At 41.4% G+C, this 19,298-nt stretch overlaps 1 protein-coding gene across 3 annotated transcripts in view; it reads left to right on the top strand.

The window, feature by feature from the left end:
- The first annotated feature begins 3,618 nt into the window (after nt 1-3,618).
- LOC105888007 (NACHT, LRR and PYD domains-containing protein 3) overlaps nt 3,619-19,298 on the top strand; it is a 40,272-nt gene continuing 24,592 nt past the window's right edge. Inside the window, exons 1-4 of one of the 3 annotated variants that reach the window (XM_023519075.1) lie at nt 3,619-3,664; nt 5,282-5,387; nt 17,040-17,127; nt 18,756-18,800. In XM_023519075.1, the coding sequence (XP_023374843.1) occupies nt 17,058-17,127; nt 18,756-18,800 (115 nt within the window). In that variant the 5' untranslated portion in view covers nt 3,619-3,664; nt 5,282-5,387; nt 17,040-17,057. Of the gene's footprint in view, nt 3,665-5,281; nt 5,388-16,994; nt 17,128-18,755; nt 18,801-19,298 lie in introns of those variants that run through there. The other 2 variants (XM_023519076.1, XM_012811361.2) reach the window with 2 other exon arrangements.

The following is a 19,298-nucleotide window of genomic DNA, read 5'->3' on the forward strand; positions in this document are numbered from 1 at the left end:
ATTTGAAGAGTATTAGGGGCAAATGCCAAACCCCAATAACTGGGGTTAGTACCTGCAGTTAAGATTTTTTTTTTTTTTGAGACAGAGCCTCAAGCTATCCCCCTGGGTAGAGTGCCATGGCATCACAGCTCATAGCAACCTCCAACTCCTGGGCTCAAACAAGTCTCCTGCCTCAGCCTCCCAAGTAGCTGGGACCACAGGCGCCCGCCACAACGCCTGGCCATTTTTTAGTTGCAGCCGTCATTGTTGTTTGGCGGGCCCAGGCTGGGGATTCGAACCCGCCACCTTAGGTGTATGTGGCTGGCGCCTTAGCCGCTTGAGCCACAGGCGCCAAGCCAAGATTTTAATATGTATATTTGTGATGTGATGTTTGGAAAGGCTAGCTCCGTTTAATATGCCAAGGTGCAGCAGACATAGGATTCTTTATATTTCCCCAAGTAGGAATAGAATTGGTCCCAGAGTCTCAGTGAAGGTGAGCCTATAGGTGAGGGTGAGGTGGTTTCAGTTATGAAGGTTAGGAGTAGATTGTCACAAGGGTATTGAAAATCTACTTAGCATGATAATGAAAATGACTGCTGTGAATTTCCAGGAATGGAGAATCAAGGTGATCTTCCTATAACTGCTAGGCATAATACACAAATTACAGTTGTGACTGGTTTGGCCTAGTCATCAAGAGCATAAGACCACCTGTTATCTTTCTAGTACTCTTCTCATTTTTGTGGGAGAATATTAAGATGAGAAAAATTCCTAACATTTATAATGGAGTAGCTAGTTCAGTACTTCTTCCCAAACGATTATAGATCTGGGAACTCAAGGAATTTCTCCGGAGCATTTACTGGACCTAGCATGGAGACATAGTAGATGCTTAGTAAAAGCTTGAATAGAAATAGAACCTGGTGAGCAGAATGACAAGTAGGCCACCTTGTATAGTGTGAGGTTAGAGTTTAGGTGAACTCACTACTACTACCACTTGTCAAATCCTCAGATAAGTAATCCTGGTCCAGCATTCCCATGACTGTTTCTTGCCATTGTTTTTTAGGGCAGGATCCTTCAAAGGTAACAAAATAGAATTAATAAATTGGCCATCAATAATGTCCTAATGGAGGAATACAGGCAAAACTTACACTCTTATCAAATCCTTACTTTTCTTCATCCTCCAAGAAGTGTTAACAAAGACCTTCTAGAGAAAATGTTTTTGTTGTCTAACTTGGGGTGATGAAGCAGGGAGGGCAAATTTTAGACTTCCAGATATAGAAGGGTCTGCCAACAGGGCCCTGGCCAGCTTATAGGAGATGTATTTGGGGCCAAGAGGGAGTCTTTCAAATTATCAATTCTACTTTCTATAGGGCTTGCCTTGTACACAGAATGCAAAAAGGATCTGTTACTCCTCCAGTCACGTTGAAAGTTCCAGAGAATGCTGAATGCACTTTGATGTGCAGTGGCAGGAAAAAAAAAATTATGATCTGTTCTTTTCTTTCTTTCTTTCTTTTTTTTTTTTTTTTGGTCCAGCTCAACTCCCTCAGTGATAAGTGAGGGTGCTGTGATAACCCAGAAAAGCAAAATTCACAGTAAACAGCTATCAAACTCATAAGACAAGGGCAAGTCAGAGGCCTGATAAATTCTATAGATAAAGATGCAATGAATCACTTTTAGATACAGTTTACTATTTACACAGCGAAAGAAGAACAAGTCAAAGATTCCAGCTTCTAGTAGTCTTTGTCCTAAATAACAAAAAGGATAACACCAAGACAAAAGGTTCCAGAACACTACCACCTGAGTTGTGGGGTATCCCATTGCTGAGAAGTGAATTCGATGAGACTGCAACTAAGTGGCTTTAGAGACTATAGCTCTATTATTCTGAGGGAAGTAGGTACCTTGTACCTTTATCTGAACTGGGGAGGTGGGAGGCTTTGAGAAACTGTCTCATGACAGTCTCCCAAGGGGAGATACAGAGATACAAGTAGGAGATGACCTTGAAGCAGCTCCTCTCAGGTCTCTTATCCTCTTGGGCTCTGAAAGGATCACAGGCACTCTAGCAACACTTAGATTAGTTTTGTGATTCAAGCCTTTAAATAAAGAACCACTGTGGCTATTGTCAGGGTGCCAGGGTGAGTTATTGTTTAACAGAAGCTAATTGAAAGTCCTGGTAACTTCCCCAGGTAGAAGCAAAAGGAAGTATAGTTAGGGTCTGTGGAAGAGTCTCATCTCTCCCTCTTCTTTGTTGACTTTTCATTAATGTCCTTTTGTTCTCAAGTCTCCTTGAGATTGGAGGTGGGGATGGAGCAGGGATTAAAGGAATAATTGGGATATACAATAAATTCAGGCTCTGAAAGATTCAGTACCAAGGCCAGAGAACCCCAAGGGCCAAGTCCTTTGCTATCTCTGGATCTTAGTTTTTCACTGAAGTGTATGGATAATTTCTAAGGGCCCTTCTACCCTTAAGAGTATGGATTTCCACAAATGCAAATTTAGTGACTGTAGTGTCAGAAGCCTATTTTGCATACCTACTCCAAGCACGTTGAGGGACATCAGGGCAGATCACCAAGAATCCTAAGAGTTCTCCGTCTCAGTCGGAGAAGTGAGTGACATTACTGTTACTTTAACATCACCATGGTTTCTCTTTGGGATGACTATCCTTTCCCACACACACTTTGCTTCACTTAGAGCTCCCTTGTCAGTCTCCCCCACTAATACTTGCCATCATAATTTTTGAGCCTTCCACTTCAACCCCTCTCCTCCCATTTTGCTTTACTCGCCAACTCTCGGAGATATAAATGATGCTCTAGCTAGGCATGTCTGAGTTTCAAATTTTATGAAACAGTCTTCCATGTGTCCACATAAATAATTGCCATAGACATTCCATTCCCTAAAGCAAGGGCAGGTCACTCAATATGGCAACGGACGGGGTTTCTGTGTGCTTCCTTCCCTAACATGGACATTTTCCCCCAAATGCCCACAAGTAACACTCCTGGGGCAGAGTAGAGGATCATGGTAGAGCCACCGTTCCAAGTTATCACTCAATCATTCAATGGAAAATTGACAGTTTCTTTGCCTAAGGAGCTGGAGTTCAGTGATGAATAAAACTTTTTAATCTAGAGGGGGGACAGACGACCAACCAACGAAGAACACTTTTCTAATCATAGGAGCTATCACTGATTGACTGCTTACAGTATGCTCAGCAATTGAGATGCAGTGACTCACTTAGCCCTTCCACACCCCTATGAAGTAAAGACTACTATTGGCTTCCTAGAACATGAAGAGTTAATCCCCGCACCCGTGCCCAAACCAGCCATGCCTTAGCTGCTAACAAGGATGTTTAAGTTAGCCATGGGTGTCTTTGCGGCAAGGTAAGAAGTTTAAGGCGCAACGCTGGAGAAATGACCTAGTCCAGGGGCTTCTGAAATCAGGGTTAACTAGGAAGGACTTCCAGGTCTTTGCCAAACACCCTCAAAACTGCCCCATGCAGGCTTTTCCCACCCCCTTTTTTCTCCACTTTCCCTGCGGTCCCCCAGTGCCTCCCCCACTTTTAGCCCAGCCCCATCCTCTGGGCCGCCTCTTCTCTGAGTCATTTCCCCTTCCCCGCCCCAAAGACCTTGGCGCTCTCTCGGAATCCCTACCCCGCTGGCAGGAAGTAGAGGGAGGGCAAACTGGCTTTTGGAACCAGGTGAGCAACTTCCCCAGCGAGGTGAGAAACGCCTCCTTATTCGCCACTGGCACCCCACTCCCCAGATTCAGAGGGGCCAGAAATCGAGGGAGTCCCCTAGCGTCCCTGTTACTCAGGGCCTGGTGACCGAGCGTGGGAGGTGCCACACCCCGCCCGGTGTCTCCTGGGATGTGAGGAGGGAAGCCGCGGCCCAGTCGGAGGAGTTTGTGGGTTGCCGCGGGCTCCAGCCGGGTGAGCTCAGCGCGCTAGGGAGGGACCTGGCTGCTGCGAAGCTGGGGGCGTGGGAGGGCCGGCCCCCCAAACCAGCCACTGAGAGAAGAGAGAGGAAATAGCTTCCCGGGACGCGTGCTGGGGGTGCGTGCTGGGTACTTGCAGTGAGGCGGGACGCGTGTGTATGCGCGTAGAGGGGCAAATGTGGGTAGGCACATGTGTATAGGAATGCATGTGTGTGTGCAGGAATGCGTATGTGTGTGAGCGTGTAGGTGCCTGGGGGAGATACATGTGGTCACTAACACAGGTGCGGACTTAGGGCCAGAGCATATACTCAGCAACACGGGCGTGCCTGTGCAGGGATGAATGCGCGTGTGGGAGTGAGCATGTGGGGGTTTATATGCGTGTGCGTGGGGTGCGTGCGTACGTGGGGGTGCGTGCGTGTGGGCGTGCGTGTGAGGTAGGGGAGAACTGAAAGGGAGGCGGACTGACAGTCCGACACGGACTGGCGGTCTCAGACGCGACTGGTGCTGCGTGCGCGCGCGACCCAGGTAAAGATGCCCGGGGAAACTCTTGATGAACCTCTTTTTTTGGAGGCGAGGGGGTGGATGGAGGCAGACCCATTGAAAATCTGCGAAAGATTATTGACCGTTTCCTAAAGAAGAAATGCCCATGGATCGCAGATGACCATTCCTGGATCCCAGATTATGATTTAAAGAGACAATCCAAATAGTTTACTTTGATAACTGTCATTGTCTTTTGATTCTGTGAGACCAGAAACGGAACAGGTGATCTTTCTGTTGGCCAGTCTGGCTTGGCGTGGCTTTGAGGCTACTTTGCTGCTCTTGTGGGGCATGGTGCCTGCGGAGTTGGGAAGGTATAATACATCACTCCCCAGAGTAAGATTGCAGAAGGATGCCTGGCAGCCTTCAGGGTAAAACCCATTCTCTCCCTGACCCCTCCTCACTGATTTCACTGCCTCTGCTCTAAGAGCTGGTCGGCTCCCTCATAAAGATGGAGCCAGAGATATCTAGTGCTTTCTTGTGTGACTTCCCCCGCCAAGCGTCCCGGCAGCCTGTGGGTAGTGTGGAGAATCTAAGGTTGGGACTTTGCTGGGAAAGTGAGTAAGACGAGACCAGCAGACTTGGGTTTTGATCCCATCTTTACCATTAACTAGCAAGTTTCTCAGTCTACTCAGAGTTCACTTTCCCTCATTTCTAAAATGGATTGGTCGCTGGAAGCGTAGTTAGAAGTGTGAATAGGACTATTTATTTCAAGCACATGGGAATCTTTAATAGGTGGCAGCATCGCTGAAAAGGCGTTTGTGTGTTTGTGTATTTGCAGAGAAGTTGAAGTAAAACATTTCTGAGTGTCTTAAATTACTGACTCATTTTTGGTTTCTTGTAGGCACACCTAGTTGTGCTATCCTGAACCAAAGCCCACTGAATTCACCTGGTAAAGTCACACTTGTGAAGTAAGTGAGACTTCACTTTGACTTATTCTTCGTGTTCAGGTAGGTAATGATAAGTCCATCATCACCTCTCACCTAGATTGCCACCTTGCTCTCCAAGCCTTCGCACTTGCCCGCTTCACCTTTTTTCATCCCCCATGTTGCAGTCAGAGCTATCCTTCTATCTGAGAGGCAGACATAACCTACTGGTTCCGAGCACAGACCTTGGGGTCAGACGTATCTCCTTCAGATCTCAATTGTACCTTGCTCCACTACTTTCCAGCTGTGTGACATTGCACAGGTTACTTTGCTGCTTTAAAAATCCTTTTCCTTATCTGCTGAGAAATGTCTACTCAGATCCTTTGCCAGTTTTTAAAATTGGATTATTTGCTTTTTTTTCCCTATTGAATTGTCAGAGGTCTTATATAGGGTGTCGGTAAAGTTCGTGTGAAATTAAAAATAGTTTGCACTATTGCATGGAATAGATTTCCAGTTTTTTGGTGCCCTCTTCAATTTCTTTCATCAATGTTTCATAGTTTTCATTATAGAGATCTTTCACTTCTTTGGTTAAGTTTATTCCCAGGCATTTTATTTTACTTGCAGCTATTATATATGGGAGTACTTTCTTGGTATTGTTTTTTTTCAGATTGTTGACTCGTGGCATATAGACATTCTACTAATTTTTGTATGTTGATTTTGTATCCTGCAACTTTACTGAATTTATCAGTTCAGTAAAAGGGGACAATGGTTCTATCAACTTCAAAGGTTTTGTGAGGCGTTGCAGATGTCATGCATGTAAAGTGGCTCATAGTAACTGCTCAATAAATGGTAGGTTTAAAATGGTAAGGACAGGGAAGCTTTTAATCAAGAGAGTGGTTGAAGTGACACACCGTGGCACCAGGAGAATAGGAAGTAGAGTCATGAGATGGTAAAGAGCTGGAGAATGAGAGAAATGAAAGGATGGGAGATCTTGATGAGAATGAGAAGTGGGTTTTCTGAGTACCAAGAAGTAAGAGGGTTAGCAGGTTTCTAGCCAGAGATTGGGCTGGTGAAGTTCGGGGATTCTAAATTGGAGCAGCTCCCGTGTATATTGGATGGTTTAGGACACTAGTGGCTAGAAATGGCATGTGAAGTGGCATGTAGTCAGAGATCGTTGAAGTAAAGGAGATCAAGGACAGTGAGGCTAGCATGTTGGGTGTGTTATCAACCGACATTGATGTTGCTTATATGACGGCAGGGTTGAGAGGGAGAGGAAAATAGAGCCAAGGCAAAAGTCAGCGTCCACCCTGATTAGCAGGAAACAGTCATTTATTTCACAAATACTTGCTGAGTTCTTCCTAGATGTCAGGATATAACAAGACAGACAAGAGTTCTTCCTGCTCTTAGTGGAGTTGACAGTCTAGTAGGAGTCTTAACAGACATTAGTAATCCTCCCTATAAATAGAAAGCTGCAAACTGTGGTAACAGCTATGAAGGAAAAATAAGTGTTCTGTAAGTGCTCATAAACGGGGGGCTCTGATCCTGTCTGGAATGTCGAAGGCGTCCTTGAAGAAGTGATGAGAACTGGATAAATTGGGGTAGATGGAGATAGATGATGGGGGGGTAGAGGAAGTGTTTTGCCTGTGCAAAAACTATGGTTAGAGCATACTAAACAATGCTCTTAGTCTAGCCGTAGGAGAGTAATTTGAACTGAGGCTGGATGACAGCTCTATTAAGTATTTAGGGCTAAATACTAGGAGCAATGGGAATATTCCCATTAAAAGGGTTTGATTAGGTCAATGATATAATCAGCTTTCTCAGTATCTGTGTGTTTGGATCTTGAATAATAACAGCATTTATTATAAAAAAGGCAACACAGAAGTATATAGGGTAAATTGTGAAAGGACAATGTGTGTGTATGTTAGTGTATGTGTGACTGTGCATATGTGCACACATGTTTGTAAAATGCATGTATATAATATGTGAACACATAATAAATGTATACATATGTAATATAGTAAAAATGGTACATTACCATTTTACTACTTACAGGAGTAAAGTGGTAGCTCACGCCTGTAATCCTAGCACTCTGGGAGGCCAAGGTGTGTGGATTGCTTGAGCTCACAAGTTCGAGACCAGCCTGAGCAAGAGCGAGACTCCACCTCTAAAAGAATAGCCAGGTGTTGTGGTGATTGCCTGTAGTCCCAGCTACTTGGGAGGCTGAGGCAAGTGGGTCACTTGAGCCCAAGGGTTTGAGGTTGCTATGAGTTATGACGCCATGGCACTCTACCCAGGGTGACAGAGTGTGATTCTGTCTCAAAAAAATTTTTTTAACTATACAATAGTCATATTTTCATCTCCATATATAGAGACCCACCTCATTCTTAAGGGTTGCATAGTATGCCATGTTTTGGGGGGTTTTTTTGCAGTTTTTCACCGGGCCAGGTTTGAACCTGCCACCTCTGGTATATGGAGCCGGCGCCCTACTCCTTTGAGCCACAGGCACCGCCCAATAGTATGCCATGTTATGGATGCATCGTGACTTCTTTAACTATGGTCCTGTTGGTGGGCATTTTATTGAATGATTGATTGATTGATTTTTTTTTTTGAGACAGAGTCTCACTTTATCACCCTCTGTAGAGTTCCATGGCCTTGTATCTCACAGCAACCTCAAACTCTTGGGCTCAAATGATTCTCTTGCCTCACTTGAGAATAGTTCCAGTAGCTGGGACTACAGGCACCTACCACAGTGCCTGGCTATTTTTTCTTTTTTTTGTTGTTGTTCAGCAGGCCCAGGCTGGGTTTGAACCCACTAGCCCCGGAGCATGTGGCCAGTGCCCTAACCACTGAGCAACAGGCCACTCCCCAATATTATATTTTAGATTTTGTTTTTAAAATTAGATTCAGAATACATGAGGAATGCATAAATATTTTCTTATAAAATTATAAAAATATGTAACAATGAAACTAAATGCTTACACAGGCCTTACCTTGTATCATTCTAAATACTTTATTTGTTTATTTTTGGACAGTCTCACTCTGTCACCCTGGGTAGAGTGCTGTAACATCATAGCTCACAGCAACCTCAAACTCCTGGGCTTAAGCAATCCTCTTGCCTCAGCCTCCTGAGTAGCTGGAACTATAGATCCTAGTCACAGTACCTGGTTTATTTTTCTATATTTAGTAGAGAGGGGGGGTCTCACTCTTGCTCAGGCTGGTCTTGAACTCCTGAGCTCAAGCAATCCACTCACCTTGGCCTCCCAGAGTGCTAGTGAGCCACCACACTTGGCCCATTCTAAATGCTTTATTTTTATTTTTTATTTTTTTGGCCAGGGCTGGGTTTGAACCCACCACCTCCAGCATATGGGGCCAGCGCCCTACCCTTTTGAGCCACAGGCACCACCCCATTCTAAATGCTTTAAATAGATGAGTTCATTTACTCCATGAGATAGGTACTGCTATGTTTTCTACTGTACAAATGAGGATACTGAGGCACAAAAAATTCAGGAGACTTGCATGAAATCTTACAGCAAGTAAGTGTTGGAGCTGTGCTCTTAATCACATCCTTATCTTCCTTCACCTCTATGCCAAACCAAATGCTTCACCGCAAATTTAACAACTGTTCTTAATTTCATTTGCAACTTTATCTACTTACATATAAACAAATGCAAAATATTTAGTTTTGTTTGGTTTGTTGGTTTGCTTTTTACATAATAGGTTATTACTGTGTGACTCCTCGACTAGCTTTCCCCACATAACAATGTGTCTTTTATTTTTTAATTACTTGTATTTTCATGTTAAAAATTAAAACATGGTATATAGGTGCTATGGTGTATCACTGTACACAGGTATAGACAGAGCAAATCTTGCAACTTGCCTCTTCTTCTCCATCTCTGTTTGTCATCCCACAAAAACAACAAGAAAAAGAAAACAGACAACTGTCCAGTTTGGTATGTATCCTTACAGTCCTCTTTCTGTGCATTTTGTGTGAATAAGTAAGTACTTATATATATAATTTATATATATTATTTATACATAATTATATATAATTTTTAGTATAACTGGACCCATTCATATTGTTATGCAGCTTTTAATTATTTCTTTTTTTTGATTTAAATATATATGGTACATTAATATATTTTTCTTCTGAAAGATGAGAACATTCCAGGGAAGTCTAAAATCTCCTTTGATCATTATTGATTTGCTTCCTACCTCCTCCATTCCCACTCACAGTGTGACATAACTTCTGCCATAACTTAAACAAAATTGCAAACATTTTACACAACGTGCACATGCATGTGGGGAATATATGATCTTACTTAGTGGTTTAAAAAATGTAAATTGTATCACACTGTATATATTGCTCTGCTACTTGTTACTTTCACCCAACATAATGCCTGAGAGCTTTTCCTGTTAATAGATAGAAATTTACCTTATTCTTTTTCACGGTTGCATAGTATTCTACAGAATAAATAGGCTATCATTTGTGTAAGCCATTTCCCCATTGACATGGGTATTCCCAAATTTATGCTAATATAGAAAAACCTGCTGCAATGAATATCTTTCTACATGCCTCACTATTTTCTCCATTAACTTTTAAATGCTACCTTTACTCAATATAGATTCTTACACATACTCAGATTTATTTCAGGATTCTCTATTTGGTTCTACTGATGCATTTATTTATATCTGCATCTCTATCACAATGGTTTATTTTCTACATTTCTTTTTCTGCAGTTTTTTTGGCCGGGGCCAGGTTTGAACCCGCCATCTCCATTATATGGGGCTGGCGCCCTACTCCTTGAGCCCCAGGCACCGCCCCTATTTTCTACATTTTTATAATATGTTTGCTCTCTGGCATTGAAAGATACTGTTTTTTCCTTCAATTTTTTTTTGCTATACATACCTATTGACATATTTACTATTTTACATGGATTTTAAAATCAGATTACCATACCCATACAGAATCTTATTGGCATTTTTTGTTGGCACTGCATTGAGTTTATAAATTTAACTAGAGAGAACTGGTGCTTTTACACTAACAAATCTACCTTTATTTACTTATTTATTTATTTTGAGAAAGAGTCTTACTCTTTTGCCCAGGCTAGAGGGCTGTGGTGTCATCATAGCTCACATCAACTTCAAACCCTTGGGCTCAAGCAATCTTCTTGCCTTAGCCTCTCGAGTAGCTGGGACTACAGGAACCTGCCACCACACCTGGCTAGTTTTTTTCTATTTTTAGTAGAGACAGCATCTCACGCTTGCTTAGGCTGGTCTCAAACTCCTGAGCTCGAGCAATCCACCTGCCTCAGCCTCCTAGAGTTTTAGGATTACAGGCATGAGCCATCTCACCCAGCCTATAAAGTTTGCTTAATTTGTTCATAGATGGTTTAGTCAAACTCGTCCACAAAACTTTTGGGGTTGGTGACTTTTGAGGTAGATTGTTGATTATTATTTTATATTCTTCTATGATTAATTGGTCTATTTCAGTTTACTGTTTCTTAGCCTATTTTTAATTTATTTTCCTGGAAACTATCTGTTTCACCTAGATTTTCAAAATTATTGGTGTAGAAGGTATACATAGTATTTTTTTTTTTGAGACAGAGCCTCAAACTATCACCCTGGGTAGAGTGCTGTGGCATCATAGCTCACAGCACCTCCAACTCTTGAGCTCAGGAGATCCTCTTGCCTCAGTTTTTCTATTTTTAGTAGCGACAAGGTCTTGCTTTTGCTCAGGCTAATCCCAAACTCGTGATCTTAAGCAATCCACCTGCCTCGGCCTCCCATAGTGCTAGGATTACGGGTATGAGCCACCACACCTAGTCTATACATAGTATTTTAAAAGCAATGTTTAAGGCCAGGTGCGGTGGCTCATGTGCCTGAGGTTTGAGACCAGCCTGAGCCAGAGCGAGACTTTGTCTAAAAATAACCCGGTGTTGTGGCAGGAATCTGCAGTCCTAGCTACTAGGGAGGCTGAGGCAGGAGGATCACTTGAGCCCAAGAGTTTAAGGTTGCTATGAGCTATGATGCCATGACCCTCTACCAAGGGTGACAAAGTAAAAACTCTGTCTCCAAAAAATAAATAAATAAATAAATAAATAAACACATGCTTAATCTCTTCTGTCTGTAGTTTGGTCTCCTTTTATTTTTATGTTAATTTGTGCCCTCTTTAGTTTTGAAATCATATTTGCCAAAAAATGTGTCTATTGTATTGCTCTTTTCCAAGTACTGTTAATTTCTTTTATTGATGAGCTCTATTGTTTTATTTTTTATTTATTTATTTATTTATTTTTTGAGACAGAGCCTCAAGCTGTCCCCCTGGGTAGAGTGTTGTGGCATTACAGCTCATAGCAACCTCCAACTCCTGGGCTCAAGCGAGTCTCCTGCCTCCGCCTCCCAAGTAGCTGGGACCACAGGCGCCCGGCCATTCTTTGGTTGCAGCCGTCATTGTTTGTTTGGCGGGTCCGGGCTGGGGATTCGAACCCGCCACCTTAGGTGTACGTGGCTGGCGCCTTAGCCGGTTGATCTATAGGCGCTGAGCCAGCTCTATTGTTTTATTATTGTTTGATTTCTATTTTCATAATAATTGATTTTAATCTTACTTTTAATCTAGCTTTTTAAAGGTGGAAGCTCTTTTACTTTGACTTTTTCTAAATTTCTAACCAATGCATTAAAGTTATAAACTTCCCTATCACCACATCCCACAGGGCTTTTGTCCCTCAATATTTTATTATGATAGCTTTTAAACATAAAGCATGTTTAGTGAATTTCCATATACCCAACACTTAGTTTCTGTAATTTTTAGCATTTTGCTATATTGGCTTTATTCATGTCTGTTCATCCATCAATCCATCTTTTGATGTATTCAATTTTTTTTTTAATTTTTTCAATTTTTTAAAACAGAGACATGGTCTCACTCTGTTGCCCAGGCTGAAGTGCACTGGGGCAATCACAGCTCACTGTAGTGTTGAACTCCTGGGTTCAAGCAGTCTTCCTGCCATGACCTCCTGAGTAGATAACATACCACTACACCTGGCTAATATATTTTTTTATTTTTTGTAGAGATGGGACCTCATTACATTGACTGGGCTGGTCTTGAACTCCTAGCCTCAAGGAGTCCTCCCTCCTCAGCCTCCCAAAGTGCTGGCCATCAGTCTTTTTTTTTGCAGTTTTTGGCTGGGGCTGGGTTTGAACCCACCACCTCTGGCATATGGGGCAGGCACCCTATCCCTTTGAGCCACAGGCGCTGCCCCCCCCCCCGGCCATCAGTCTTTTTTATATTAACTATTCTGATGGATGTGAAGTAATGCCTTGTTGGAGTTTCTATCATTAATGATGTCATCTTTTTGTGTGCTATTGATCATCTTTTTATATGCTATGGACCATTTCTACATCTTCCTCTGTGAAAGAGCTGTTCAAATACTTGCCCTGCTTTAAATTTTCTTAAAATACATATAACAAAATTGAACATTTTAGCCATTGTTAAGTGTAACGTTCACAAAATTCAAATTGTTGTGCAACCATCACCACTATCCATTTCCATAGCTTTTTCTTCTTCCCATACTGAAACTGTATAATCAATAAAACAATTACCACCTACTACCCTTTCTCCCCAACCCCTGGTAATCACTACTTTTCTTATCACCTTTATGAATTTGACTATTCTAGATAACTCATGTAATTGGAATCATACAATATTTGTCCTTTTGTATCTGGCTTATTTCACTTAGCATAGTGTCTTTTTCTTTATTTAATTTTCTTTTCTTTTCTTTTTTTTATTAAATCATAGCTGTGTACATTAATGCAGTCATGGGGTACAGTGTGCTGGTTCTATATACAATCCGAAATATTTTCCTCAAACTGGTTAACATAGCCTTTATGTCATTATCTTGGTTATTGTGTTAAGACATTTATATTCTACATTTAGAAAGATTCACATGTACCCTAATTTTTTGAGATAGAGTCTCACTCTTTCAAACCTTCTGCCTCAGCCTCCTGAGTAACTGGGACTACAGGCACCCAGCACAACGCACAGAAATTTTTTCTATTTTTAGTAGAAATGGGATCTCACTCCTGCTCAGGCTGGTCTCAAACTCCTGACTTCAAGCAATACTCTCCTCTCAGCCTTCTAGAGTGCTAGGATTACAGGTTTCAGCCTCCATCCCTGGGCGAGCATACTATCTTCAAAGTTCATCCATGTTGTAACATATGTCAGAATTTCTTTCCTTTTTAAGGCACAATAATATTTCACTGTATGTATATACCACATTTTATTTATCCATTCATCCACTGATGGACATTCGGGTTTCTACTTTTTAGCTCTCTTTTTTTTGAGACAGAGTCTCAAGCTGTCCCCCTGGGTAGAGTGCTGTGGCATCACTCACAGCAACCTCCAACTCCTGGGCTTAAGCGAGTCTCCTGCCTCCGCCTCCCAAGTAGCTGGGACCACAGGCGCCCGCCACAACGCCTGACTATGTTTTTTGGTTGCAGCCATCATTTTTGTTTGGCGGGCCCAGGCTGGATTTGAACCCACCAGCTCAGGTGTATGTGGCTGGCACCTTAGCCACTTCAGCCACAGGCACTGAGCCTACTTTTTAGCTCTTATGTGTAGTGCTGATATGAGCATTCTTGTACAAGTTTGTGTTTGAACACCTATTTTCAGTTCTTTAAAGTGTGCACGTAGGAGTGGAATTGCTGGGTCATATGATAATTCTGTGTTTAATTTTTTGAGGGAATTGCCAAACTGGTTTCAAAAGTGCCTGTATCATTTTACATTTGCACTTGCAATGTATAAGAGTTCCAGTTTTTCCACCTCTTTGCCATTTTCCATTATTAAAATTATGTTCATAAAAAGGAACAAAGTATTGACAAATGCTACAACATGGATGACCCTTAGAAATGTTAAGGCAGGTGAAAAAAGCCGGGTACAAAAGGCCAGATGTTTTATGGTTTCCTGTATAGGAAATGTCCAGAATAGACAAATCCTTAAAGATTTTAATGGAATGTAACATCTTTCTGTCAATGTTATAATAAATGCTATCTTATTTTTTTGTAACATCATTTCTATTGCACCGGGCCCTGTGCTAAGTGTTTTATGAATGTCATTTAATCATCACAAAAAATTAACGACGTAGATATTATTATCAAGAATATTTTATAGGTGGGTTACTAGAATCTCAGAGAGATTAAACAGTTTACTCAAAGCCATATTGTTAGAGAGAGTGGAAATAGGACTTAAAATCTATTCGAATTCAAAGACATTTCTACTCCATATAAAGATGATACAACAACACAAAGAGCTGTAGTTTAGGATAATTGAGTCCTTACTGTGTACCAAGTAGTATGCTGAATATGCTATATGCATTATTTCCTGTCATCCTCATAATTACCTTATAAGGAAAGTAGTATTGTCATTTCTACTTAACAGATGAAGAAGCTGAGGCTTGGAAATGTTAATTCCATGGTTGTCATACAGTAAGTGATAGAGCTGGGGCTTGCACATGTACATTTGATCTAAAGCCTATGTATTTCACCAACACACTCGGGAGGCGCCTGTGGCTCAGTGAGTAGGGCGCCGGCCCCATATACCGAGGGTGGCGGGTTCAAACCCAGCCCCGGCCAAACTGCAACAAAAAATAGCTGGGTGTTGTGGCGGACGCCTGTAGTCCCAGCTACTTGGGAGGCTGAGGCAGAAGAATTGCCTAAGCCCAGGAGTTGGAGGTTGCTGGAGCGACTCCGCTGCACTCTACCCAGGGCAAAAAAAGTGAGACTCTGTCTCTACAATAACAAAAAACAAAAAAAACCCCAAACCAATACACTCTTACCTATATCAAAAATAACCAAATCTTAGAACAGTGGCTAACAGTGGCTTCCATGGCTTTGTGTTAGAATCACTCATCACTTGGGGAACTTAAAAACAAATCGATGCTAAGTCTCATCATTAAAGATTCTGATTTAATTTATCAGGAATGCAGAAATAGACATTGGATTTTAAAAAAATCTTCTGTTTATTCAATTTACTCAATAACTATTTAATGAATGTCTATTCTGCACCAAATGCTTTCTAGGCATTTATGTTCTAGCAAGATGTATCAGTTAGCTGTTGCCACAGTGATGCACAACAACACTCATAAGATTTCTGTGGCATGAAAAATTAAAGACATATTAAGTAAGCGTTTATTCTCATAGATCTGGAGACCATCTGGGACTCAGCTGATCAGGAAGGGCTCTTTTGGGCAACTGATTCAGGCTGGCATGGCTCAACTTTTCATGCTGCAGGACTGTGGGAAAAGTGGGGGTGGCTCTGCTTCATGTATTTAATCCTCCTTGGACCATTGGACTAGCTGGGTCTTGTTTCTCTATAGCTCTTCTCATGACAGTGACAAAGTCACAAGGGGAGGTGACACGTTCAACTCTGGGTACACACCATTAGCAAGTCTCATGACTAAGGTAAAAGACAATAGGCAGGAAAATGAGTGTGTAGAATTGCAAAGTTCATGGCAAAAGCTGAGAATTGGGTCCAGTAATTCAATTTATGTGGGAAAGACTGACAATGAAGAATAATAAGCATAATACATAAGTAAAGTATCAAATATATTAGAAAGTGATAAGTAATATTGCAAAGAAGGATAAAAAGTTCTGGAAGGTAGTGGGAAGGTGATTCTAATATGCAGCTAAGACTGAGAACCACTGGTCTTACAACGTTAAACCTGGAAAAAAACCTGGTCTAACATTCCCTGAGCCCTTTTGAAAATAGTAAAACAGGATGGGCTCAGTGGCTTGTGCCTATAATCCTAACACTCTGGGAGGCTGAGGTGGGTGGATTGCCTGAGCTCAGGAGAAAGCTCAGGAGTTAGAGACCAGCCTGAGCAAGAGTAAGACCCCTGTCTCTACTAAAAATAGAAAAACTAGTCAGGCATGGTGGTACATGCCTGTAGTCTCAGCTACTCAGGAGGCTGAGGCAAGAGGATCACTTGAGCCCAAGAGTTTGAGGTTGCTGTGAGGTATGATGCCATGGCATTCTACCAGGACACCAAAGCGAGACTCTGTCTCAAAAAACAGAACAATTACATAAGTGAGGTGAACGATATGTTAACCAGTTGGATGTAAGCACTCCAAATTGTATATAAAATCAGCACATTGTACCCCATAAATGCAGTAATGTATGCAGTTATGATCTAATAAAAAATAAATGAATAAAAAAGAAGTGAAACAGACCCAGAAATGAGAAGAATTTTACTCAAGGTCTATAGGTAGATAACAGTGGAACTATGGCTTAGGTTTCCTGACTCTTTAGACTATTCTCTTATTCCACAGCAGTCTAATCTATAGGCTTAGAATTTTCCCTTTATTGATGGCACCAAAAATATCTTGTGGAAGTACATGGTCATTTTTACTTCTCTTGACTATAAACATTAGAGATATACTACCTAAATCCCGTGCCTCCTTATTTACCCAATCCAGAGCCCAATTTGACATTCCTCATATTTGTAGCTTTTATAGCTTTATAGACATTCCATCTTCTTTTAGCTTTTTTTCTCTTCAAGTTGAAGACTGTTAGTTTTGGTCTGTCTTTATGAGGTTCCCCCCAGTCCTACCTCACTTATCTATTGGTGAGTAGGCCTTCTCTCTTCTCTTAACTCTGCAATGCCTTGAATGTCGAGTCTTTCTTGAGTTACTTTGTTACTCTGAGTTTCCACTAGGCTTTCTAACTATCGTTTCTGTTTTGGATTATAGTCTTCTTGATTTGCCAGGATGAGCAATCAGAAGAAAAGGAGAGATATGGAACCTGCTTGTACCTGGAGTTTACTGTCTGAGAAGAGAAGTGAGTAACTGAATGAAGTCACAGAGGGCCTACTCTAGATAAGCCTGTTAAGATATCGCAAGGATACTGCATTTACCTAGAAATCTCTTAAAACTGTCCCCACAAATTTGTGTTGCCTAAATGAGGAAAAAGAAAGAAAGAAGAGGCAACTGTGGCTTTGTTATTTTCTATAATCCCTCAAATGCTTATAATTGCAAAAGCATCTCTCCCTTTGATGTAACTGTTAGGGTGGAAAAGCTTAGTACGTGCTTCACACTGAAAGAGAAAAGAATTTCTCCAGGCTAAGATTAGGATATAAAACCATAAGTTGATTTTATATTTTAGAGGGGGGGATAGGAGAGAGAAGGAAAGAAAAGGAGGGCTCCTGAGTGGTTTGTGAAAACAGAAATTCACAAGGGGAGGGAGCCTGCTAGCATGAAAAAGAAAGCAGACAGAGATACAGATTTCAGTCCTTGTTGAAAAACTATGAATTAATAATTTTCTGTTATTTCACTATAAAGACTGACCATCCTTACAGTAACCACAGCTTTTCATAGGAGACAGCACAAAAGAGCCAAGAGCGAAGACTGATAAGGTCCTGTCCCTTGCGGCTGATTCTTCTTCTTTTTTTTTTTTTTTTGAGACAGACTCTCACTAAGTGGCACTCTGCTGCGGCATTACAGCTCACAGCAACCTCAAACTCTTGGGCTTAAGCAATTCTCTTGCCTCAGCCTCACAAGTAGCTGGGACTATAGGCGCCCGCCACAACACCCAGCTATTTTTTTTTTTAATTGTAGTTGTCATTGTTGTTTAGCAGGCCCAGGCTGTGTTCGAACCCACTGGCCCTGGTGTATGTGGCCAGTGCCCTAGCCATTGAGCTACAGGCACTGAGCCCCTTGTGGCTGATTCTTGAACTCCAAGGAATGCTCAGTTGTGGGGAATAGAAGCCAGTTATCCTCAACAGACCCTTCACTTGCCTTCCCATTTCTACATTATTCAAATGTCTGCCTTTCCAAACTTCCCTTCCTCTCATCTACCTGTTAGCATCCATCTAACCACACCTTCTCCCCAACTATAAGTCTTACTCTTGCTTTTAAAAGTGTGTAAGCAGTGAAAAACTACAGTGATGTGGAGTTGAGTGTGTACTTATGTTTTATTTATATAGCTATATGCGCGAGTGTTTGGATTGAGTGTGAACATATGTATTTGAATGTAGCTTATTGTATATATCTGTCAAACTACTGTTCAGCAATGCCTTATTCTTTCCTATTCACAAGTTAAATTCAACAGAAGCCTCAATAGAAGCAATTGACTAACACACAATGGAGAGCAAAATGCCTGGAAACAGTCATTTCAAATAATACATCTTTAAGTTTATGCCTAAAATTTTCCTTATTGATCATATAAATCGAAGTGTTCCCACCTAAATATATGTGTAAAGAAAGTTCTTATGTTTTACTTTATGTTATATATTGGCTGTAAAAGACCTTTGTGGGTGAGAAAGATGTTGAGGTAACTTACTATCTTTGTTGTGTTTTTGTTTGGGGAAGAGCATGAATGATTATAGAAGCGTCATTCTGTGTTATTTCAGGTTTTGGTATGAAGGTACATTTTTGCTACTCCTAACCTCAACTCTGTTCTCCCCACAGTCGTTTCATGTTCTCTGGGTTCATTTTCATGGAGAGAGATTACAGGTAGATAAATGTCTTTTCTATTTGACTGTCTTGTTCTGTTTTGGGAATAGTATCTCCCAGAAACACAACTACTCAGCCCTATACACTGCTGGTGGTGGTGAAGAATCAAGAAAGTGACGTATGCCTAGAAAAGACCAGTTCTCTTTTAGAATTATCTGAATCAAACTATAGCTGGTGGGCCAAATCCAGCCAGTTGCCTATTTTTGTGAATAAAGTTTTATTGGAACACAATTATTCATTTACATATTGTCTATGGGTACTTTCACACTAAGATGGCAGAGCTGAGTAATTACAACAGAGAGTTGAAAAGTCTAAAGTAATAAAAATTTGCAAAAAATGTTTGCCAATACTGATCTAGATCAGCATTCCCCAAACTTAATTCTATAGAACAGTTTTCCAGGAATTAATAACTTTGCTGTTAGAAAAGTGTTCTGTGGCTCGGCGCCTGTGGCTCAAGCGGCTAAGGCGCCAGCCACATACACCTAAGGTGGCGGGTTC

The sequence above is a fragment of the Otolemur garnettii genome, unplaced genomic scaffold, assembly GCF_000181295.1.
Source record: "Otolemur garnettii isolate 467f Iridium unplaced genomic scaffold, OtoGar3 scaffold00155, whole genome shotgun sequence".
In the NCBI taxonomy this organism is placed as follows: domain Eukaryota; kingdom Metazoa; phylum Chordata; class Mammalia; order Primates; family Galagidae; genus Otolemur; species Otolemur garnettii.